At 43.4% G+C, this 25,093-nt stretch overlaps 3 protein-coding genes across 4 annotated transcripts; 1 reads left to right on the top strand and 2 right to left on the bottom strand.

Annotated features, from left to right (window-relative positions):
- Positions 1–138: 138 nt before the first annotated feature.
- LOC6524227 (28 kDa heat- and acid-stable phosphoprotein) lies at positions 139–1,412 on the bottom strand. The gene has a single exon (XM_002100054.4). It carries the CDS (start codon positions 1,018–1,020, stop codon positions 373–375), a length of 648 nt encoding a protein of 215 aa, XP_002100090.1. The 5' UTR covers positions 1,021–1,412; the 3' UTR covers positions 139–372.
- A 3,723-nt stretch (positions 1,413–5,135) lies between these two features.
- LOC6524226 (glutamic acid-rich protein) lies at positions 5,136–7,168 on the top strand. The gene has a single exon (XM_002100053.4). It carries the CDS (start codon positions 5,172–5,174, stop codon positions 7,056–7,058), a length of 1,887 nt encoding a protein of 628 aa, XP_002100089.2. The 5' UTR covers positions 5,136–5,171; the 3' UTR covers positions 7,059–7,168.
- Positions 7,169–18,333: 11,165 nt separating this feature from the next.
- On the bottom strand, positions 18,334–19,416 carry LOC6524225. 2 transcript variants are annotated; one of them, XM_002100052.3, is made up of 2 exons: positions 19,052–19,416; positions 18,334–19,001 (listed from the first exon to the last, which is right to left on the bottom strand). In XM_002100052.3, exons 1-2 carry the CDS (start codon positions 19,317–19,319, stop codon positions 18,559–18,561), a joined length of 711 nt encoding a protein of 236 aa, XP_002100088.1. In that variant the 5' UTR covers positions 19,320–19,416; the 3' UTR covers positions 18,334–18,558. The 2 variants fall into 2 exon arrangements, with proteins under 2 accessions (XP_002100088.1, XP_015045563.1); XM_015190077.3 differs by having other exon boundaries at positions 19,055–19,416.
- Between the last annotated feature and the right edge of the window lie 5,677 nt (positions 19,417–25,093).

The raw sequence follows: 25,093 nt of genomic DNA, 5'->3' as shown, positions 1-25,093 counted from the left end.
GCCATTGATAACGCAGGGCAAGCAAATAGATCCGTTCAATATATACCTCGTAAACCGAAGTAGACGATGAACACAACCTGGGTTATCTACGATTCCCTGATTGCGGTTCATCAACCCAGGCGACACACACTCACTTGCTCTCCGTTTTTACAATTAGTTGGTTTATTTTTGTATAATTTGCAGTTACAAAAGACAGGCTTAGAAAACTTGAATAATTTTGAATGTGTGTTTACGTTAATTTATGCTTAACTAATTGCCATTTAGCCCTGTTCTTCGAAGGGATTATTGCGTTTCTTGTATACGTTGCACAATTGAGAGCTCTATTTATTTTCCCCGTGAGGGAGGAAAGGGAAGGTTTACAGGATGGATTGTCTACTTGGCGCCCGGCTTTTTGGTGGCCACATCGGCTGCCTTCTTTTCCGCCTCCCGCTTAGCGGCCGCCTCCTCGCGCTGCTGCCGGATGAGAGCCAATCTGGCCAGATCGGCCTTTGCCTCGGTGGTTTTGCCAGCAGCATGGAGTTTCTCGTAGCGCTGGCGCGCTTTTTGCTTCTCGATCTGTTCTCGCTCGCGGCGGGAAAGCTCCGGCTTGGGCTGGCCGCCGGCACCGGGTGGCCCGTCGTCCAGCTTGATGGCCGACAGTTTTTGTGTGGCCTTCTTGGTCACCCGGTTGGGGTTCTCGATTTCAATGAGTGAGGCCACGCCCTTCTTGGCATCGCGGGCTTCCGCTTCGGAGTCGTCGTCGGAATCCTCGCCAGATTCCGATTCCGAGGAACTGGCCGCAGTGGCGCCCGCCGCTGGTCGCGACTTTTGATTGCGATTCACTGGCGCTTTTCGTGGGGCGGGAGCCTTTGCTTTGGCGGAGGAGGAACTGGCTCCGCCGCCGGCTGCGGCTTTATCGTCGCTTTCTGATCCCGAGCCGCTGGTCTGGTCGCTGTCCTCCTCCGATTCCTGCTGCAGTTCCTCGGGAGATGTGAAATGGCGACTGCGACCCTTGTGGTTGACGAACTTTCCTCGTGGCATGATGATTTATGGACTGATCCCTTCGGTTTCCTGGGTATTCGCAGTTCTCTCCTCCTGTGTATCCTATATGTTTGTATATCGAGCTGTTACTTTTGCTACGTTAGCGGATTCTTGCGGTCCGTTTATGTCTCGAAAATAATCTATATTTAATCACGTTGTAAAAAATTTTTGCACTATTTGCAGTGTTGTACAGTGCCGGTCAAAAGTGTGCCCGTGCGTTTACTGCATGGTAATACCGAAATACTAATAAGAATGGTACTACCGTATCACGTCTGGCGCCCTCCAGTGTTCAAGTTAGCGAAACTCGGCCATTAACCGCTTCCATAACCGTTTCAAAACAAGGCGGGAAATTCGAAAATGTCGCCGGTTGTTTGATTTTGTTTGTTTGCTTTTTTGACTAACTCCACGTGAGTAGCACTTTTAATAGAAGCCTACTTAATGAACTTCCTCAGCATTATTTAAAATATTATGCTAAATTCTTTAGTTTTATACCCATTTTTTGTTATTCTTGTAATTGTTAAATATAGAATATATATATTTGTATTTGTATATTTTCACGATCTGTTTATTATCGCACTTATATATTAAAAAGCTGGAAGATTTACACAAATAAACTTTAATTTTGGTTTGTGCTCGCTTCAGCTTTTGTAAGAAATAAACTGAAAACAGCATAAAATTGAAATAAATAAGGCACACGTGCTGGGAATTCTTATATGGGCGATGGCAAATTGTAAATTAGTGGTACATTGGGCTCTTTTATTTTTATTGGGTCAGCTCCGAACGAAGAAAAACCGATTTTACTATTACTCACTGATTGGTTTCTTTTTTAAAACCGCCATTTTGTCGATCCGCTGCAACTGCAACTGCAACTGCATCTGCACAGAATCTCGAGATACAGGAAAACGTGTATATGTATGTACATACATACATATACGAAAGAGTCGCATTGGGATTGGTCTGCCGCTGTGATTTGCAGGAAAACCAGTTTTCTTCACTTTTCACTGGTCGTCGCCACATGTTGCAAGCCAATAATGCGGCATTAATAACCAGAAATAATCGAAAATCGTTTTGCATATTTGTGTCAGCGCACATTCCTCGCTATCATGCATCTCATTAACGGAAACTCTCACATATAACTTATTGATTTGGGCGACAAGAAAAACAAAATCAAAAAAAAAAAAAACAGAAATATAACCAAATATAATATACTCGAAAATTTAATGCACGAATTAATTATAAATTCTGTGTGTGCTCGCCACGAAAGCGGCAAACAAATATTTAAAAATTCATGGTAAATGCTGTTCTTCTGCTCCGCTCTTCATTTCCCCATTTTTTTTTTTTGTAATTTCAGACCCCTTATGGTGAATAAATGTAAATGAAAGTTCTTTTATTTATTGCTATTACACCGGCAAGATGCTGCCCATGCACTTAGAAAGTGCGCCATGCAAATGAGAAGAAATTAGTTAATGGAATTCTAATTGCGTATACGCACTTTCTTGCTCCGTGCGTCAATTTGTTTATATGATCACTCAGATCGGATGGTATATAAATGTATATGTCTATCTATGTCTATGCATGAGTGTGTGTGTATGTGTACGTATGTGTAGCAGGTGGGCCAGGTTTTCGTAGGCGTGTGGGTGCGGGATGTTTGCACACTAGCGATGTCAAGTATGCCCCTACGTTGTAAACTCTTTATTATATTATTGTAATTTCGGCATAGAAACAATGTATTCCCCTAAAAAAAAGAAGAGCATTATCAATTCAGTTAGCTTGCCCCATGTTCCACCTCCGTGGCTCAACTTTTTGCAACCACTGTAAACAATCATGGCTCGTGTGTTACTTGGACAATGGGCAACTGGACTCCACTCCACTTCACTTTGCCTCGATTCCCGATACGATCGGAATATATGTACACTATATGTGTATATTGTAGAGCAGGCACTGTGATGTCTCATCACAAATGGGTCGATGACAGATTGCGTTGGTTGCTGGGACTGGCTGATTGTGATAAAAGAGCGCAGAGTACAAAATCGAAACGAATTCCCGGCCTAATATCGTTTGGTGAACTCCGATTTGGATGTCGATCAGGCGTCTCGTCTCGTCTCTTCTACTTTCATATTGGTTTCTTTTCTTTTCCATTTGTCAGGGTGTGTAATCAGCACTTGATATCAGTACAAGAACAAGGTGTGTTGTTACTTGTTACGGCTACTGTAGCTGCTGCTGGTGTTGCCCGTTGCTGCTGCTCGTTGATGTTGCTGCTGCTGCTAGTTGAAGTTGCTGCTGCTGCTGCCGCTGGTGTTGCTACTTAGAAAACGTGCGTGACATACAAATATGTGCTGCTGCAGGCTCTGCCACTGCTTACTGTATTTTATCGCGATTATTATGCACAAAGGCAGCACTTATTTATCTCCACAGTTCACCACATCTCTTCAGTCTGTCTGCCCATTGATTTCTGACCAGGACATTCGGACTTAATGTCTTACCAATGTAGCCATTGCTTAAGCACATTATAAATGATTTTCTTACAGTTTAATATACATTTTAACAACGTAAAGCCACTTAATTTCTAGTTCGTGGCTAGAGAAAGAGAGAGAGAGAGCATTTCAGCTGCGAAATGTTCGCCAGTGCCGAAATCCATCTTGGATTCTTCGGCGGACCTGGAGCACACCCAACTATTTGGCCCGCGGGCTGCTCTGCTCCTCTTGGCCCTGGAAATTTACGATGCTTCATTAGCATTCCGCACGGAGTGGGCAATAAATGGCCGCAACTCTGAATATGTCCCCGTTGGAAATGCGGTTGTTGCATTGGCGTTTGACTTGGTCCAACTGACTTAAGTTTGTGTGGCTTAACTAAAAACAGAAAAACAACGCGGGGTCAAACTGTGATTTGGAATGTTTATTGGCTTTTGCTGTCCAATTTCGCTAAATGTCTCTTTTTCGGTACAATTTAGGAAAAAAAAAAAACCCAATAACGAATTCAATAAATTAATTTGGTTTTTGGCGCAGCATCGAAGAAACTTTAATCCCGCTAAGAAATCTGCTTTCCCATCGTTGTTTCTTCTTTCATTCCATCAAAGGTCAATTTCGCTTTCTATACTCTATTCAAAACGCGGTATTATGTTTCTATCACCTGTTCGTTAAGCATATGAAATACTTTGCTAAATTATAAAATATAGTGAGTTCACTAGACCTGACTTACTTTTTTTTTTGGAAAAAGGGTATTGAATGTGGCAGACTTGGTATTTAGTAGTGAATCTCCAGCATTGAACTTTCGCACCACGTGTGGGCTAACCTTTTGTGTCGGAATATCCAGAAATGGCAATTCCTTTGTTCGTTTTTTGCTCTTTGTGGTGGTAACTGGCGGATAAATCATTTCTTTGGTTTAAATAAATCTTTGGCACAATTCAATTGTGATCAGGAATGTGTCTGGTTTAAATTTAGTCAATAGAGTCGCTGAAGCTATTTTTATAATCTGCGAGACTTACGAGTATACATGGCATTCGACACGGGACTCATGTTCAACTTTCCACTCCCAAAAAGGGTTAAAATTCATACTGAGAGAAAAAATCCAAAGATATTTAAAAAGTATTCCTAAATTATTAGAAAAACAACATTGGGCATGAAGTTTACCTGTTACCCCTCTTATAAAGACATGAATTAAATATAGCCGGAAGTATGTATATACCACTAAGAAAGGGTTGCTTAGTTTTTCTTTGTGCAAATTGATTGCAAACCTAGATGACACACAATGGGCCCTTTTGGCAGAAACTTTCATCCGCATCGATGCTTGGTTATTAATGATCGGTCGATCCATTGACCCCGACAGAAAGTCAAAGAAGAAATAGTAATAAAACGGGTTCTCCAAAGAAAGCCCAATGGTGCTAGCCAAGCTGGAGATGCTGAGCTGTTGAGCTGATGAATAATTCAGAGCCCTCGGGTTCGTAGGAAACCGTACCTTTCGGTGAACTGAGCTGCGCTGAACTAAACTGAACTGCTTGAGCTAGCATATTTTTTGGCAATTAGCCGTGGGTCAATAGGTCCGTCCGTGTGGTGCGAGCTAATATAAGCCGGTTGCCGATCGTCGGCTAGCTCAGTTATAGACGAGATATAGAGATGAGGAACAGCTGTGTGTGGGCTTTGCTGGCTCTTGGCATGTGCCTGGTGGCCACCAGGGTCGCCGGTGAGACCATGATCGAGGTGGACGAGAATGGCGATGAGTACGAGCTGAAGCGATTCTACATTCAGGGGCGCCAATTGAAAGGCGATGGCAGTCAGTCGCAGTGCGTGGTCACGAGGAGGAAGCGTTCGGGTCGTGCAGCAGGATCAGGATCGGGATCGGCAGCCTCTGTCTCAGTCAGTTCGCAACCCTTGAATGTGGAGAGTCTGCCCGCAAAGGAACACCGTGAGGGAGGAGCTGTTCTGCAGGAGGTGGAGAATAGCAATAGGCGTTATGTTGCCCTGACGGGTGTCCACTTGAAGTCGCCGCTTCCCCAGGGAGATGTTCAGAACGATGACAACGACGATGACGATGAGCAGGAGAACGATGATGATGATGATAGTGACGATCAGTCTTCAACAAATCAGCCCAACTTTGTCCCCGCTGCCTTGGCTTTGCCCCTGCAAAGTCAATCCACTGCTGCCCATCTTAATCAGGGAGTCAGTGTGGTCGCCAATGCCGCCAGTCATGCCAATGTGGCCGAAGATGCTGGTATCGTGGTGGTCCAATCGCATCAGCCGCCCAAAGTCAATCCCGATACCCATGCCGTATTTGAGCTGAAGCCCGTTCAATCAGATGCTGCCCACCAGTCAGCTGGCGTCAGCTTTTATCCCTTTGTCCAGCCCTGGGAGGTGGTGGACCAGCATGAGGATGACTACGATGAGGACGACTACGACGAGGAGGACTACGATGATTTCTACTACGGCGGCAATGGCTTCTACAGAGATCAGCCCGGCTTTAATGGCCTGGGAGTGTTCGAGGAGGAGATCATCAGCGAGGACCAGCCCATCTCTACGGTAGCCAGCTGGTCTACCGGTGGGGATGATAGCGACATGCAACCCGTCGTCAATAAGCGGCCCAATAAGAACAAGAAGAACAAGAACAAGAAGAACAAGAACCAGAAACAGAAGAACAAGAATCAGCAACAGAATAAGAAACGCCAGCAGCAGAAGAAACGCAAGCAAGAGGTTCAAGATGAAGAGCAGCCTGCGAAGCAAAAGAAGAAGCCGCAGCAGCAGGATAAAGATCAGAAAAGGAAGCAGGATAAGGATCAAAAGAAGAAGAAGCCTGAGGAGAATCAAAACCAACCGGAGATGGAGCAGCTTACTCCCGTGGATGTGATCAAGAAGCCAGTGGCCATGGAAGAATCTGCTGTTGCATCTTCTTCCGCAAGCAGCAATATTGCCGCATCTTCTAGCACCATTTCATCTTCTTCTTCGGGCAGCAATTCTTCCGATAAGAACAAAAAGAAGAAGAAGAGGCCTAGCAGTAACAGCAGCAGCAGCAGTTTTAGCCAGCGCAAGACCAAGAAGAAGAAGAAGCAGTCTAGCAGCAGCAGCATCAGCAACAGCAACAAGCGTCGCCGACCCAGCAGCAGTATTGGTTCTTCCAGCAGCAGCTCCTCCATTGGTGGCTATCGACGCCGTCGTCCCCAGCAGCAGCAGTTGCAGCAGCAACGTCGCCGCAAAACGCAACAGCAGCAGAATCGCCGCCGCCTGCAGCAACAACAGAAGAGGCGCCGCCAGCAGCAGCAAGAACGCCGTCGTTTGCGCAACAAGAATCGTCAATTCTACGGCGATGAGCCCATCATCAACTGCATTTACATCAACAAGGACCCAGCGCCGACCACCACCACGCCGCGTCCCTTCTGGAACATCCTGGGCCGCCAATCCGATTCAAAGCCCAGTGCTGAATCCGCTGTGGTCTCTTCCGAAGAATCGCAAACGGATCCCGTCGCCCAGCAAGCTGTTCTTCAGGCCGTTCGCCGCAATTTTGGCGACTTCGGTGGACGAAAGCGCACCAACCTGCGTTTCGTGTCCTAGATGACCAATTCCTCCTAATTTTTTTTTTTGCCTATTTATTTATTTATTGTAATGACAACCAGCACTTTTTTTTGTACGATTGAACCCGATGAAAGTTTAATTTTAGAGAGCCGTCTTGTGTGTGGACAACTTATTTGGGGGGCGTTGCATTTGGCTTTATTGATTTCTGCCCGCAGAAGGGTGGCAGGCGGTATTGCAGAAATGGGTTGTCGCAGGACAGGTCAGAAGAGAAATGAACAGGTGTGTAACCTGAATCTGTCGCCCCGTGAAAACCATCAACTGCACTGAGCCAAATTTGGTAATGAAAGCAAAGAAAGCCTGGTAAAAATGACCTGGTTATTCATTATTCTAGATTTTAGCTTGCATTAGTTGTAAAATATTTCCTTTAATTATCGTGTAGCCTTTTAGGTAGCCCACTAACTTTCTTTAAGTGTGAAAGCCTCCTCTGCTGGTTCGTTTTGTCCAGGACTAAGTTGAAATCACCCCCAAGAGGAGAAACGAGAAGCGGGACGCAGAAACTCCGGATATATGCCTCACTGCACAGGCCAAACAATTCCGGAGGGAAAGAAGCGGGGAAAAGGGTTGCGGACCAGGGCACGTTTTATGTCTTCCGTCAGTAGATGGCGCTCTCTTTCAACTCGAATCGTGCAACACTGCTCTAAAAAACACACTCTGAAGATATTATCTCAATTAAGTGGTCTACAAATTCATCTTTTAAAAAATATAATTTTTTTACTGCCCCATCAAAACTAGTTTTTATGTAGATAATTCCGCTTGTTGGTCGTCTTTTTTGTCAGTGCCTAAATGTGAGCACTCATAGTGACTCATTGCGATACTTTGGATCGATATTTCCGTGTCCAGCAGCAGCAGCCAGGCAGCTGTGTTTTTTACATATATACAGGCACGCACATATATGTACATATGTACATATGTACATTCGTGCAACAAAGGTACCCGCAAGATACAAAACCCATACTTGCACAGAAGATTACCCGCGATGGTTTGGCTTCCGCCCACTGGAAAAGTGGAAAGTTGGAAAGTTTGTGTTGTTCCCTTTGTGTTTTGTTTTTTGTTTGTTGGACAAATAAAAAACGTGCGCACACAGGACCTCGAGAGAAATCAGGCGGGGCGGGGGACCTCTCGTGGCGGCAGGACACTGGGAAAGTGGGTGTGGCCGGGAGGTGGACTCTGGTGTCACCACCCACCCCACCCTAGAAGAGGAAGCTTTTTACTCCGAACTCTGGACAAATCAACACAATGTTCGCTTTTAGCAAGTCATCGTGCGGCAGTTTGGGGATCTGGGGATGAAGGGCTCTCTAATCTCTTGTATATACTTGTACAATATAGACTATATAGGCAGACATGCAAAGTCATAGGCACATAACATGTGTGTTAATGCGATTCTCTGGGGAACGAGCCACTTAAACTAGTGAAATAGGAACTCAACTCACGTAGTGCGTAAGTCGATTCAAAGTAGTAGTACTAGTCCTTGTACTAAATTTCATATTAAAGGGTAGAACCTAGCGCCTGGAACCTTGTTACATATAAAAACTGTTTAATTTCTGTTTATTCTAGTTGTTCCGATTTGCTTTGTTTTTCTCACGATTCTTTGTTTTCTTTGAAAGGAGGGAGGTTCGATTTTTTGGGCCACTGCGAGGGGTTGCGTTATTGATATCGTGCGACTTTCGCAACTTCATTTCTGGTTTCTAGTATTTTTATTAAATTAAATTAAATTGAGATCCTTGATCTTTTGATCCTAAAAAAGGAAAGCAGCTGTTGTCTTTTGGCCCTACTGATTTATGGATACTTAGTGCCCCGTCCTTTCTAGTTCATATCTCTTTCAGTCGTTAAATGATATGTAGCACACGGAAAAAAATAAAGAAAAAACCAAAAACTTAGGTTAAAGTGAATGTTGATGGTGTAAAGGCAAAAATATGCAGTTCGATCCCATTTTCTTCAATGTATTTCTCACTTCCCACTCTTTTTTGACACAAACTCCTGTCAAGGTGTGAGACGCGGTGGGTCAACAACAGATTGCCAAGACAGATGTTTTGGCTGATGATCCCTTTTTTAGTGCCCTGGGATGGGCAGGAGAATCGGGATCCTCGAGACCTAGTTACGCAATGATTTGTCCGATTGTGGGCGTGCTGGAACCCTCCGCTTTTAACTTCAAAGTGCCCATAAAACAATCGACGACCCACGAGGGTTGGAGGAGAAAGGTGCGCCCATTTAGTAATAATTGGTTGCCTAATTGGGCCATTGGCACGAGGCGATGATGAAGTGGAGCCAGACAGCCAGACAGCCAGCTTATTTCAGCTGTCCTTTTTCGAGGGATGCTGCGGTTAAGCCGATCCCCAAGTTAATAATTATTAAGCCCGATCTCAGCTGCCCGTGCACAGTGAAAATCTCAATACATTTTTGATTCATTTTCAATTTAGTCTCCTTGTATTAAATATCCTTGCCATAAAATAGAAACCAACATTTAAAGACACTTACCTTACTAAGTATTAATACATCGAAGGCCAATTGGAATTTTACCCTAAAACCAGAAAGAAAATATATATTAACATCAATATATATATGTTTATAATTTATTGATAAAAAAAGACAATTATTTTGGAATTCACATGCAGAATTGTTTATTTCGCTGAAAGGCGTTTAATATAGCTATGTTTTATTTTTTCCCCCAGTGCTGGCCCAATTTGGAGTCAAAGTAGGACGGTTTTTGGACAAAGGCACGAGCCAAGAAACCGCAGAAATGCAGCTTGCACTAAGAAAAAAGAAAGAGGAGTGGATGGACTCATCATCGTTGTTGGAAAAGAGGGAACTGAAGAAATACAAAAACAGAAACGGGAAAAGATCCTGCAGGAGGACAATGACGTTGCCGATGATGTGTTGCAGTTGCAGATAGAATTGACAAAGGGGGAGATCCTTGATTCTTGCACATTGAGCGGCACGTGCCCCTCGGTTTTCGTTTATTTACGAGTTGCGATCATGTGTGCCAGGGATGCAGCGCGTGCAAGGATCCTCGGCTCCTCGATTCCTGGATGCACCTGTTCGCCCGGCCTGTCCCGGCCCATTAAAAACCGAGGGTTGGGGTTTCGCTTCAGAGAAACAGGTTCAACGATCGCTACCTGTTGACCGCTATGTGCTGCAGCATCAGGATATCGCGGCAGTTGCCAAGGTTGCCGAGTGCCCGAGCAGTTGCAACTGCAGCAGAATGAGCAGCATCTTTTTTTGGTGCAGGGGCACAAACGAAGCAGCTGAACGGAAGGCTTCGCTGCGGCCAAAGTGACTCACTCTAATTTATAAAAGTCTTACGCGCAATTTAAACAGACGTTTCGGCGTCATCAATTGACCCCAGTGCAAGTTCTTAATTCTAAAGTAAGCAAACAGCTTACGAATCACCTTTCCCGCATCTGTCAATGAAATAACCAAAACTGTCCCACCAAAACCATGTAAGTCAAGTCAGGTCCTGGTGTTCTGACTCCCATTCTAGCATCCCAGAACCTCGCAACTGACTCTCAAGGGGGCAGGAAAATTAAAGGTAAGGCATATATATCTATATAGTTATTTTCAGATAGGGTCCGGTAAGAAGGGAAGACATGTGCATGACTGCTTAATCTAATTTAGCTGCAATGCCGGGGACGTTTTAATAGGAAAAAACAAGAGCGAAGGAAAAAATAAATGCAGCAGAAGTCAACCCCATATATACAACTTAGTGTGCCTTATAGCGGCTACCATTGTAATATAAAGAAGAGGGCCCTGAAGAAAATAAGGAAAAACCTGCGGGAATGCCAAAGAGCCAGGACAGTACAAAAGCAATTAAAGAAAAGATCATGATGATGTTGATGTTGATGATGGCACAGGGAGAGATATATACCATTAAGGTAGAGCACACTCAACCGCAGCGCCGGAAGCGCACACAAGAAGATAGAGATGGCTAGATACGAGAAGATACTTGGATACTACAGATACCCAGCAGATACTTCAGATGAGCAGTGGAAAACGAAAAACAGAAAAAAGGGGAAGGGCGCCCGAGAAGATCAAGTCCAAAGTCGGGGGCATCTCGACTGTTGCAGTTGCAGTTACACTTCGCGCTTGAGAGGGCACGTGCCCCTGCTCAGTCGAAGGGCGAACCCACATGACATTTTTTTACCTCCTAAACCTGAACGCGAACGCATTCCCGCTTCTCCCTGTTGGCCATCTATGCAGTACAGATGGTGGCCAGGCCAAGTCTTAAGGCTCTGGGTACAGCTGCTGCCAACAGAAGTTCTTGATGTCTCTGATAAGTTCACGACCGACTGGTTTTCCAAACTTGGGAGACTGCATTCTTTAAATTGGCTATACTATTTGTTATTTTACATTCCAAATGCTTGTTTCGTATTTGCTAATCTTAACTGACAAACTAATTTAAAAAGGCCAAGTCGCTCTTTGGGATAATCAGTAGAGTTATGAAAACATATTGCCACCATTCAAATTGATAATTATTCTTAGCGGGAAGACAAGGACATGGCTTCTCGTCCTGGCTTAATCAGCTTAGGAAGCCTCGAATCGAAGAAGAAGTTCCACAACTGCCCCTTGGATGCGACCCACTTGTAATATGGTCAAGTTCTTAAGTTGACATTCCACTATCAAGATTGTGACGAATGCGGAATTATGTGTTATGGCAGCTGGTCATTTTGTCAGGGTTCCGTAATTTCCTTGGCTTCCGCCTCGTCCTTCTCCTTTTACATATTTTTTTTTTTTCTCCGTTTTTCCCTCCTTTTCCAGAGGTTTGTGGGCAACGCTCGAGCGACTCAGTTGATTTGGGATTCCTTGTGAGTCCTTCTAATCTCGACCGTGCCAGCGTGTAACTATAATAACTATAGCGTCAGCTGGAGGAGTAAGTCCTGAGGACTGTGATCCTCGGCGTGCCTTTACCCACGGAAAAAAATTTCAAAGTCTTCTCATTTCACTGCAAGGAATATTCCATTAAAAGCGGTTGGCAATCGATAAAGTCGCCCAAGTTTCATTTGCCGCAAACGAAGAATAATATAAAGTACTATTAAATTATGCCTAATTTCATATTGATTTTTTCTTACAAACTCTATAAGTGCTCGATTTTCCGCGAGTGTGGCAGCCGTTACAAGAGCAACGACAAACGACACACGACAATTCCCCGTTCCTCCGTTTCCTAAATATCCACGCCTTATCGAGGGACCTCCTTCCATTTCGATTCCCATTCCCACTTACATTCCCATTTCCACCTGGGGCGCACAACTGTCTTGCTCTTGGGCGGCTGTCTTCGGTCCGCTGAGCAAATGGCGGGAAAGCAATCCAAACCAAGTCCGGCCCATATGGCAAAAGATATAGACCTTCTTATCAGAAGACCGAGGCGGAGAAAGAGCCACTGGCTCCCATTTGGGAACTGCTTGGGATCTTTGGGGTTTGCTTTTATTTTGTAATTATACCCGTTACTCGTAGAGTAAAAGGGTATACTAGATTCGTTGAAAAGTATGTAACAGGCAGAAGGAAGCGTTTCCGACCATAAAAAGTATATATATTTTTGATCAGGATCAATAGCCGAGTCGATTTGGCCATGTCCGTCTGTCAGTCCGTCTGTTCGTCTGTCCGTCCGTATGAACGTCGAGATCTCAGGAACTACAAAAGCTAGAAATTAGGCATACAGACTCCAGGGACATAGACGCAGCGCATGCTGTCACGCCCACTCTAACGCCCACAAACCGCCCAAAACTGCCACGCTCACACTTTTGAAAAATGTTTTAATAATGGAAAAACCATTTTTGTATTAGTCTTGTAAATTTCTATCGATTTGCCAAAAAACTTTTTGCCACGCCCACTCTAACGCCCACAAACCGGCAAAAACTGTCAGTGTTGAAGATTCTCCTTCGCACTTTCACTATCTGAGTAACGGGTATCAGATAGTCGGGGAACTCGACTATAGCGTTCTCTCTTGTATTTTTTTGGAGACCCATGCGGGTCCCATGAAAAGCTTTGGTGATAAGCGTTTTCTGGGCGTGGGAAAATGCCGGGAAACCTTGCTTATCTGAAGCGTAAGCGTTGTCATTTGAATCCACATGCAAATGTGGGTGGATTATCACCTGAAATTTGTACATGTTTTTCCAGGGAGTTGTTCAAAGAAGCATTTCGGCTATTTGTGGTCTTAAGCGCGTAATAAACATGAAATAAAATATGAAATTGTAATAAAAACGTTGCCTAATTATTATTTGGATAAGAATACAAGGATAATGCCAAATGCTATAGAAGTTACACTTTGCAATAAGAATTATACTACTGCAACAATTAGCTCATTTTCTGTCGTCTTTCAAGTGTATATAGCCTTTTACTTTTTATTTACTTTTGCTCACTTCTTTACCCAATTATTCTCCCTCATCTCCTCATTTGTCGGCCTTTTGCTTTGTACCAGTTTCATGGCTTGCACGTGATAATTGCATCGGTTTCATTTTCGATTTCGTTGCGTTTGCCTTTTTTCAGATTTTAATTTGTATCTCGTCTTTATTTACACATAATTGATTAAACAGGTAAGGCTTTGAAATGTATTTATATGTACATTTTTGCACCAATATCCAAGTACTCCTCAACTTAAGGCTGCACATATGTACATATACCGCAGACATACTAAGACATACTACTCGAAGTTAAACAGAGATCTGGGTACTCAAATTGGCAGACTCTTCGTGTCTAGTGCATAAATTGTTTGAATTTAATATATATTTATGGAGCTGGCCGAAAAGTCTGTCTAGCGTAAAGAAAAGAAGGAAAACGAAACTAAAGCATGAAAAGCAGGAAAAGTGTTTCCTGGGCGGAAGGAAATACGGATATGTGGTACAAGTAAAATGCACCTCATTTTTGTTTGTTATCTCCTGCAGAGTAAAAAATAAGATTTCTCGTTTAATAATAACCACACATATATTTTAGTAGTTTCAAAGTGTTTTTGGAAAAGTTTCTTTCTGTGTTAATCCTGTGCCCTGTGCAGGATTTGATGCATTTTTTCTCTGGTTCGCTTGGCCAAATGTCAGAAGTCTGTTCTGAATAAAAAAACGTCCCAAAATAAAAACGAAGCGGGCTAAATGCAATATTTGACGTCTGCCATCGAAAATACCAGAACCTCTGGGATTACGACCACCAAAAAGCATCTGCTTTCCCGCTGGGCGTGGGTGGGGGATTTTTGGTTTCTGGTCGAGCACCACACCCTATAACCTTTAACCTCACCTTGCTGCCCATCCTCTGTGGACGGATGTGCGTTAAAAGTCACGATTAAGCGCCGCATCAACCCACAGAATGAAATACGCATTTCCACATCCCCATGATGAGTTGTTGACTCTTCAGCATTTCTAGTTTCTGGTCTCGGGTTTTTGGGTTGGGAATTTTCAACCTCACTCTTCATTGAGGGTGGATGTTGGCCTGGGCTTGGCTTTCGGGGCATAAAGTGCATGAAATTAAGTAATTAACTGGCTGAACTTCACTCCACAGGTCACCAAATGGGACCCAAAAGGTCACATCAATATGCCATCTGCCATGATGAATGTGCGCTGATTTATCAATTGAAATAATGAACATGAATAATGTTAGCTCACGGGGAAGGTCAAAAATGGTATTTACATTGGGCCAAATATCTTGTAACCATTTTTTTTTTGATATAAATAATATTTTAAGATTATTCTATAGACATTTAAAAACCACAATAGATATATTGTTGCAATAAAAAGCTTTTCACATCTCCATTACTGTGGTTCCCGCCCAAAAGTTGTCTCTAAATCGAGGCATATAATTAGTGACTTGATCTGGGATCGGGGATCACAGCTGTTATGTACCAAATAATTGCCGCAAAATGAGTGTTATATATATGTATATACATATGTCTCACTTGAACCCAAGCGGACATAAACGAGTTTGTCCCCGAGAAAGCTTTGTTGGCCCCTTCGGCTTAGGGTTCCGTACCCGCTTCCAGATTTCCGATTCCTAGTTCCTCTTAGTTTGCACTTCTTGTCGGACATGACATAGGAAAACAATACACGACGGTCTCTATACAATGGACCACGTCTATATAGATATATGTACATAGGTGGAACAAAGGGGCCAGGGGCCAGGAGTGACCAACGGTCGAGGAAAGTTCCCAGCGAGCAAATGAAATTAAACAAATAAATAAATGGACGGGAGAGATCGCGAGAAAAATGCAAATGAGCTTGGTCCGGCAAAGGGACATTAAGTAGCCGGTAGCTGACCATTGTCCAGTTTTAAGACCAAGAAGGGGTTGTTGCTCCTGGGTCTGTGGGTCTATGGTCTTTGGTCTCATTTCGGCGGTCGTCTTAAGGTGGGACACTGCACTTTTCTTTGCATCCCTACCCAATTCCAGTTTGCTTTTTGCTCCCATTGTAATGAGTTCGTGCTCGTTACTCACCCCGTGGTTCCCCTAGCGATCCCTCTCCCTTCCGATGATCCCGCTTCTGATCCCGACCCTTCCCCTTGTCCCCTTTGGCCTTGTGAAATTGCAGTTGGTCAGCAGTAGTCATCATCAGCAGTTTCCTCAATTTACGGGCCCTCGGGCCCAGAAAAAACGGCGACCTCATTTAAATATTAGTTGGGTTGGTCCTTCTTGGTCAATGATCTTGATTTGGGCCGGACCACTGTGAAATTGCCATCGCCAAGACATATATATTTATATATATATATTCTCACATCCTTATGCATCACACGCTTGACCAGGCGATCCTCCCTCCTCCCATTTTTTCTCATTCCGAGCCCCTTTGAACTCATATTTCATTTAGCTGACCAGTCCACCGAGATCTTGGTCATCCCGTTTTCGGAGCGGTCAACATGCGTATTACAATTTGATCCGGAATCCCTTGATTAGGAATTTGTTTTATGACGCAGTCACTTTTTTACTTCTCCTTATTGCTTCTGGCTTTTGGCGACCCTTGCTCCTTGGCCGTTAAAATGATAATTTATGGATCCGCAGCCGCACCTTTTCTGGGTTAATGAGAGTTTGATCTAGCGGCGATTTATCTCTGGCTCTTTTTGAGGGCAAGCGAAATATCTTATTGATGGGATTAGCTGGCTTTATTACTGCAAGATTTCCCAGGCCGCAAAAATAGACAAGGTGATAAGGCTTTAAGGTTCTAGATCACAATAGAATATTGGCAAGCCATTTCATAAGTATTTTCGCTTTTATTTCTATAAGCAAAAATGTATATATTTCTTTAAAGATACTCCCCTTTTAAGGCGCTTTCGACCATCTCCCGATCCTTTCCCTGTTTTTAAAATGTCCTGGCCCCTCGATACTCGGGGCATTTAGCAGCCTTAATTGCAAGTTGTTTCTGTTTCGCTTTCAGCTGAGCTGGAAATATCCCAAGACAAGGACGAAGGACCTACCGAACCCGATCGAAATGAGGTCAGTGACTGGTGTTGCAGGCGCGCAAGAAACGAGATCGGGATAGGGAAAATGGAAAAGGACAAGCTGGCAGGACCCTTGGGCATTGTGCCAAGGCGTAACGGTTTTCGCCGTTTTTTGTAGCCGCCTTTGTTTTGTTTTTCACTTTTTGTACATCTTTTATTTAGTTGAATGTCCTGGACGTGTCCGATGAATGGCAGGCCAAATTAAAGCAGGGCAAGCTTCGGTCAAGGATTATCAGAAGTTCGGCGAAGAATGACCAACGGTCGGTTCGGAATTTCGAACAATAAAAAAATTTAGAGCATTGAAAATACTTGATTGAAACTAAATTGCACTGATCTCAAAAAACTAAGCCTTTATTCTTAAAGCCAAAAATAGGACAATGTAAACAAGCACAGATTTTGACTAATATTTCTCTCCCTATAATAAAGAGTTTCCATTGGTCCACACTTCTGCAATGACTCCTTTACAGCTTCCATAATGGAGTGCAAAAACTGACATTTTCTAACCCAAAAATGGCCCTTTGGTCTAACCTCTGCAACCCCCTGGGGAAATGGCCCAACCCTTAGCATCCCGATATTCCGAGAGTTGAAAGATCAAAGAACATTCTCGGACATTTTTAATGAAATTGACATGGACCCCTCTTTGGGTCGAAAGAGATCACATCACATCGGAAGTTCGGAAATTCAATTGGTTTTTGGGCTCGAAAGTTCAAGATTTTCGTGTGCCCATTGGACATTGGTCAGCGGATCAAAAGGGGAAAGGGTAAACGTATCTAGCGCAACGAAACAGGATGTTGTCCAAGGAAAATAAGTAGAAAAAAAAGGGTTAAGTCACCAAACTGGTTTCTGCTCATCAACCGTTGTTGATTTATGGGTTCACAACCCCATTCCTCGCATACGTCGCAAACCCCTTTCCATTTTCTTGTTTCCCACTTTCCTGCTAAAGGTGACAGATCAGACCCCGGGGCGTAAGTAGAGCAGCATCCCAAAACGGGATGATGATGATGAGAATGATTTTTCTTTTGGCCACTCGTCTGCGTGTTAAAATCCCTAACCTCACCCTGCTTCGATCAATTGTCTTTGGAAAGATATAGACGATCTGTGATCAGCTGCCTGACCAATTAGTCAAATGTGCTGTCCCCTTATCCTTTAAAACCATTGCCTTGAAACTTTCTCAGGGCGCCTACTCGAAGATTTCGTTGGGAAAGTACTTGGCTGCTCGGTGATCTGAACCAAATGTCCGAAATACATATGTATTTCAACACACCAGCCAGTTTCGGTTTTCCACAATTTCAGCATCATTTGGCGGCTCGTTCTCAGCACCTTTTGACCCCGAGACGAGTGTCGTTTTAACTGCGCCCAAGAAACGAGAAAACACAAAATGAGAAACAAAATCCAAGTGACGAAGAAACACCAGCAGCTAACAACTCGTAATATGTTTTATTGCCATAAAAGATACGGTGCTGCGACTTAGATGAAAGCTGACCGAACTGGATAAGTGGTCAGCAGTTTCCGTTAGCCCTCTGCTTCCATCTTTCCCCACCAATTTCATTTTACTTCGCTGACCAGGGTGGCCCAGGTGTACCAACAAAAAGCGAGAAACACCATTCACTTAATTGCTCATATCTGTCACAACACCACGTTCGAGATCTGCTCTGCATGTCACGTTGTATTTGCTAGGGCCAAAATACGACCTGGGAATCTACAGAGTTTTTGGGGATTCCTTAGTGGGGTCTTCCAGGAAAATAGTTGTACAATGCCCACAAACCGTGCATATTAGCAAATTTGTAATATACTTATTCAAATAACAACTGATTTTTTATTGGAAGACATTTTAGTAGAATGGAAAAGAAAATAATACACTAAAAGAAGTATTTATTTTGGGCATGCAAACATCAATTTTTAAAATAAATCTATAGAGCGTTGCAATGGTGTTTTGTAATGCCAATGGTTGTCGAATTTATATTCAAAGAGCCTTGTCTGGGGATTGTGATTGTGTTGAAACGCAAATGTAAACAAACAATTTTGAAAGACTGTGAAATGGGAAATACTCGCTATAAAACCTCATTTTAAAATTGTGATTTTAGGCATACTGTTTGTTGGGCCTAACACTATTTTTCTCGCGATTGTAGACGCCTAAAAATGTGTTGCAGTGGCAGCAGTATAGGTACTCTCCATTACCCGAGGATATCAAACAAGGCAGAAAGCAAAAGGGCCATGAGCACCATCCGGAATTTAAATCCGAGTCGCATTTGATTACTGGACGCTTCTTATAACCGCAAGAGGGGCAAAAAAGACTGCCGTCAACGGCACTCCATCGCCTAACGGAGGATTTATAGGCCATCTTTCGAAAGGCCTCCATGTCGTCCTGTGGACACGGAACTGATGGTTTGTTGATCTTCGGAGTGTTCTTGGCTTTTGAGCACGGATAATCCTTAGAGGCTGGACCTGAATAGTCCACATTGCACTTGGCAGTCGATGAATTTTTGACAGGGTTATCGCTAGAGATCCTCCTTTTGTTCTTACCTGTGCATCATATACATTAGGTAAATATTCTTGTTGCATTATCAACTTACAACGATCGGAATCTGCTGCATTAAGTTCGATATCGGATAGACTCGATTGCTTTCTGATATGCGACAGGCTTTCGCCGCTGCTCCGATCCGAGGTGAGTTTGTAAGTATTTCTAATCTTGGTACTAGCCACTGCGAGTAAATCTGGATGCTCCTCTTCGATGTGACGCAGTAGTGCACTGGTATCAAAACGGGAACATCGGATCACTTTCATGCAGTGCAAGCAACGAAGGCACTGCTTTTGGTCTTTCTCAACGTTTTGCTTTGACATCTCGACTCAGGCGTAAAGGTCGACTCGTATCACACGACCCAGTAAAAGTGTTTGTCGAGAAAACTAAATCTGCCAACCGGGGTACTTTGAATTGAAATCATTAATTCGCAGCCTGCTAGACAATATACCGAACAAGCTTCCAATTAGAATGAAATGTATATCAGAGATTATAAAATGGGCAGAGTTGCCAAATGCAGCGACCAAACAACCGCATCTAGTGGTGCATCATGCAATCTTCCTCTTCAATTTCCATTTTCCAATTGCCGCATTCAAAAAACAAACAAAATACAAAAGAGAAAAAAATAAAACGGCGCAAAAACCTCGGCGAAATCATAATAAATATCTCGCGTAAATGCAACAAATTTGAGGCGCATGCGCAACCAGCAACCGGCTGCTGTTGCCGTGTAATTAACAAAAACAACAGAGAAGCCCATCACCAACCAACGCCACCCACCGCCACCCACTGTACCACCCGCACCACCGCCCCCCGCCCACTTTGCCACCTTCGATGAGCTAACGTTGTTTTTTTTTTTTTTTTTTTTTTAACTGACGGCACGCGCTGCGCTGCGATGCAATTTTCGGTATCTGCAAGATACATTCGCCGCTTTTATGATTTACGCTCGCCTCACTTTATATAATCGGATGGATCGCCGGATCGGGCCTGCACACAATCCACTGAAAAAGAAGCATTTCATAATTGAAAATGTTGCAACTATTTGGTAGCAGTAGCTCCACCATCCATCCTATCCATCTGTTTGGTCGGCTGACTCTTGGCTGCGTTGCATGTTTGATTTCTGCTAATGCAATGCGGCATCTTGTTGCTGTTGTAATTAACAGCAGAGTTTTTTTTATATTGTATATCTTTGGGCCTTTTCAAAGGCATCCAAACATCGTTCAGGAGGAAGTGGCCGCATATCAATTGCCTGGAAATGCGATCAAATCACTGCCGAGTTTTGTTCAAAACAGCTCGCAAATACTTTTTACTTAAAAGCACCCATAAACACAGTCGATAAAGGTGATGGGATTTTACCAGATAAAAAATAAAAAAACATACATTTTTTAAACTGAGAAAAAAGAGCTTGGAGAAACCTCTTGTTTCTCTTTAAATGTATTTATTCTTTAATGTGCCTAAAATTCATATATATCATCTGGAGCCCGAATTCCCAAGAGCCCTTCATTAGTCACATTTAAATTTGAAAATCGCTTCGAGATCAGCTGACAAGGCCAAAAGCTGAGCGCTTGGGTCTCAAGTTCTGGAGCACAAAGAAGGAGAAGCTCTTCTCGCGCGGCGCCTTTCGTGATGGCTAGTTCCCAAAGGTATTCGCTTACCATGTCCGTGATGCGCTATCGCATGTCTAGTATCACTTTCGATGGCCTTATCATCGCAATCATTTCTAGAACAGGGACTCGAAGGGGGAAACTTTGCGCACGCGCAGTGCATCACGTTTAGTAGCCAACACCCAAGAAACTCACACGAATGAATGGCTGGATGGCTTAATGGACGTGGACGGATGGCTGGCTTGTTGGATTGTTCATACAGGACCAGGAACTCCGGTTTCGCCATATGATCGCAGACTGGCTCCAGACGGTCGTGTTACCCGAGGGCAGCCCTTACGTAAGGAGGCTGCAGCACTTCACCTTGAAAAATGCTCGCTCAGCTAATCTGGTGTTTTTTTGTACCCAGAACAAAGTAACACGACTGCACGAACAGGAATTATTAGTTTGTAGTTTTCTTTTTATATATTTACATCTCTAAATAAACAAATATATAAATTCTATTAAAACATTATGATATAAAATAAATATATATATCTGTATAAAGAGGGCATATATTTGGTCACGAGGCGGGATTTACCGTAATCTACCATCATCAACGTACTAATCTCTCGCCCCGTCTCTTGCGCCCTATGGAGATCGATAAACGATTGGCAATGTGTGTCGTCCGTCGATTTCCTGCTTCACAACACATTAATAGTCGTCCGGTGTCCGTAACCCCATCTTTATCGATTGCTAAGGCATTACAAACAACAACTACTCAGCTCCCCAAAGAGTTCTTCTCTTCTTTTGCGAGTGTGTGCTGTGCGTGTGCATGTCCGTGCGATGGTTTTCTTCAGTTATATGAGTGTCAGGGAGTATTTTCGACGGTCACGTCCCCTACATAAATATCCATAAAAAGTAATGCTCACATCCGTCCGGATGAAATGCGTTCGTGTTTGGCGCGAGATTAATACTACACATAAGAAAAATATAATCCAAATAGTGCAATATTTCGTTTGAAAACACCCGGCATATATTCAAATCAGTTTTAATTTTCAGAGGTGATATCTTTTAGAAGACTATTATCAAAAAAATGTATTATTTAATTCATTATTAACCGGCTGGCCGGGTTACTTTTTTCTCACTGTGGCATAGTCTAAAAATCTTGCAACACTTTCGTTCATTCTCAAGCCTTCAAGCCTGCTCTATCGTAAATCATAAGCGATAAGATAACACTCATAAAAATAAGTCAAAACCTTCACACGATCAGAGCGAAATCAAACAAAGATATAGACACTGGCATACCTGAGATGTCCACATCCCATCCATCCCATATTCGATGGAGTTATCGGGCCAACAGGCAGGTGTCCAACACATCGGTGCAAACAAACGGGTACATGTACCTCATAAGCTATACGTATATATATGTATATATATATTTATATATCCATCCCATCCAGAGGGTCCAGGGAATGGCAGAGAGTTTTGATTTGTTGCCTCATTGGTTTTGGTTTTTCGGGTTTGTTTGGGTTTATTGCGGTTCAGTTGGTTCAATATTTACCCTGCTTATCGAGCACCCACTATCCGGAACCCGCGGCCCAGAATCGGGATTCAGTTCCAGATTGGGAGAAAATGGGTCAGAGGGGAGTCGATCGGGGTGTTCAATTTGGAGATCAGAAAACAACGTTATGTCATTCTTCATAGGAAACACTTAACTTATTTGATATTCAGACATTCAAATAAACTACATTTAAAAACTCTCCCTGATATCCACAAAGGTATGAGGCACTACTGCAATTAACAGATCTCGTTATTGACCAAATCCCTGGACATTTTCGGTGAAGGCTCGTGTCGGGGTCACCACCCAAGTAGCGTCAGCAACCTCCAATCGAGTCTCACTTCTAGCCCAGACCTTCCTCGAGTAGCGTTGGATAGGAGGCTTCTGGTTAATTAAACGAATGCTTAGTATCGGTTACCGTAAGGCAAGGTCGCCGGATTCTTCGCCACGTATGTACGTACTGCCTTGAACGCAATTTACCGGTGGCCATTCGAATATGCACAATCCAAGTCCACATCCGCCCACCAGCTGCTGCTGCTTCTGCCGCTGCAGCCATCTTGGCCAAATCATCGATGGTACCTTGGTGTTTGGCCAACAAACTAACCAACCAACCAAGTCAACACCCATCGCACCAACACCCAGTCAAGGCCATACATGTCGTGCTGAGCGGACTCACATCCTCCCGGCTAATTAATATAAGTTCTTCACTTGTGCAAATAATTCAATTAGCTACGATAATTGGTATCGCAGCCGAATGAAGCTAGTCGATGGGATAATACACTACAACATACTCGCATATACATATATTTGCAAGGATACAGAAGCAATCCACAAAGTTAAAATAAAATAGTATAAATATGAAAGGAAAGGAAATAATTTTGTTAGTTTCTTTAAAAATATATAAAACACTTGGATTTCATCAAAACCGCTATTTATAGAGAACATAGTCGATCGAAAGACCCGTCAAGGTGCTGGAATCAATGTTGCAGTTATTAGAGTGCAAAAGTAAAACGGAGTCATTGCTAAAGCGTCAAAAGACAAATCAATTAAGCGCGACACCCGAGTAATCCAAGTAGTCGAGTATCTACATATCCAGCTAACCATATATATAGATATACCTATGTATATATCCAGTGGGGCCAACAAACCCATTTAACCCACAACTGGCCAATGTCTTGTGCTGCGTCCGTTTAATTATGGAAAATGATCATGACAGAGAGCATTTCCTGTCCCTGTCTGCGTTTGCGTTTGGCTTTGCTTTTGCGTTATGTGGTTGAAGTGTCTTTCTCTTTTCCATTTTCAAAGTCCAGACCCCAGACTTAAGACCTCGTACCTGACCGCCTCCCAAAGACCCCAAACCCCTCCTCCTTTCATTCTCTTTGATAATTTCTCCGCACTTTGGCGGCGACTTCGGACATCGCACAGCCCGCAGACCAATCCAATACAATACAATCCGATGGCTTTTATGAGCACATGGGCTTCCATGGGCCCAAATAGTTGGGCCTCCGGGCTGCATCGATCTGCTCCCAGAATTTTAAGTACTTGCCGATCTGGCCGGCTGCCCAAAGATCCCAGTTTTCTTGATTCCCGGGGTTTCTTGAACCTAACTGTTGCTCGATGATTGAACCATTGATCGATCCCTTGCCGTATCGCTTGATTTTTCAACCGTGGCTATAAGGATTCCCATAGACATTACCAGATCCTCCAAGCAACACACGTGATCGCACTGCTGATCATCGTATCAATTGTCACCAAAGAGTAATCTGTACTTGAGAGTTGCTTTTTCTATTCTCAAAGTTTTTTAGGTGGTTCATAAAACTGCGTGCTGTTTCATTAAAGAGATGTTTAATGATTACAAAGCTGATTAAAAAAATAGATCACCATACTACATACATACTACTTTCTAGAGACCATTAAATCTTATAAAGACAAACGATTTTTTCAGAATCTTTTTATGAACCTGATGCAGTCTTCAATGGACTTGCAGTGCATTCCTAGAGTTTATTATCCTGTGGCTTCGATTATGATCAATGCCATGGGCTTTACGACCAGCAACTTGGATCGTTAACTGGGAGTCCATTAAACCGTAGCTAAGGAACGTAGCTAAAAGAACGTGTCAGACATAAAACCTGGTCTCAGGAGGCTCTCCGAGCATCATTCATCCGGAGACGGAGAGACTGGAAATGCGAACGAGAATGGGAATTTCCTCCGCTGAAGTTGAACTCTTGTCGATGTATCCGTTGCTGGAATACTAATACCTCACACCGAGAAAAAGCGTTGGGATTACTATATACATATAAAGAGACATATTTTGTATCGTCTATCATATTTTCTCAGAACACCAAATATATAATAAATAATGGCCACATACAAACTGAGTTTGGTTAACGTTCATGCTCAAGATGAAACTCGCATGTGCGTTAAATATACTTTCTGCCAATTTGATGTATATATCGAAGATTTTTTTGCTGTGCAGCTGGCAAGCAAGCTCCTACAGAAGAAGAACTGCCATTAAATTGGTACTTGATGGGGATGCGATGTGGTCGTTCATGCTGATGTGGCTGTGCTCCATGGCTATGGATTTGGATTTGGATGTGGATGGAATGTATGCTCCATCTGCAGCTCCAGCTTTTCGTCACTCCGTCCGTTTGCCATTTTTGAGGTCGACGTGTCTCTCGCACATTTAATGTCCGATGCCGCATTGTGCGATGCATACTAATTTGGGAGGGGCTGTTGTGGATGATCTGGGCATCTGAATCCGAATCCAAATCCGATGATCATGATGTAAGTAAGTAAGACGACAGAGCAGTCAGATGATGATGTGGCTGCCAGTATATCCAGTATCTCTATCTCTGTATCTGAGTATCCGCCCACGCAGTAGCGCGTCGTTGCTCCGTGGGAATCGTTTAAAAGGCAACTACCACACGGCTACCAAAACAAATTTCGGTCGAAAACGTAT

This window comes from Drosophila yakuba, chromosome X (genome assembly GCF_016746365.2).
Source record: "Drosophila yakuba strain Tai18E2 chromosome X, Prin_Dyak_Tai18E2_2.1, whole genome shotgun sequence".
Classification (NCBI taxonomy): Eukaryota; Metazoa; Arthropoda; class Insecta; order Diptera; family Drosophilidae; genus Drosophila; species Drosophila yakuba.
Note: the sequence above shows the minus strand (reverse complement) of the source record. Positions and strands in the feature narration are given on the sequence as shown.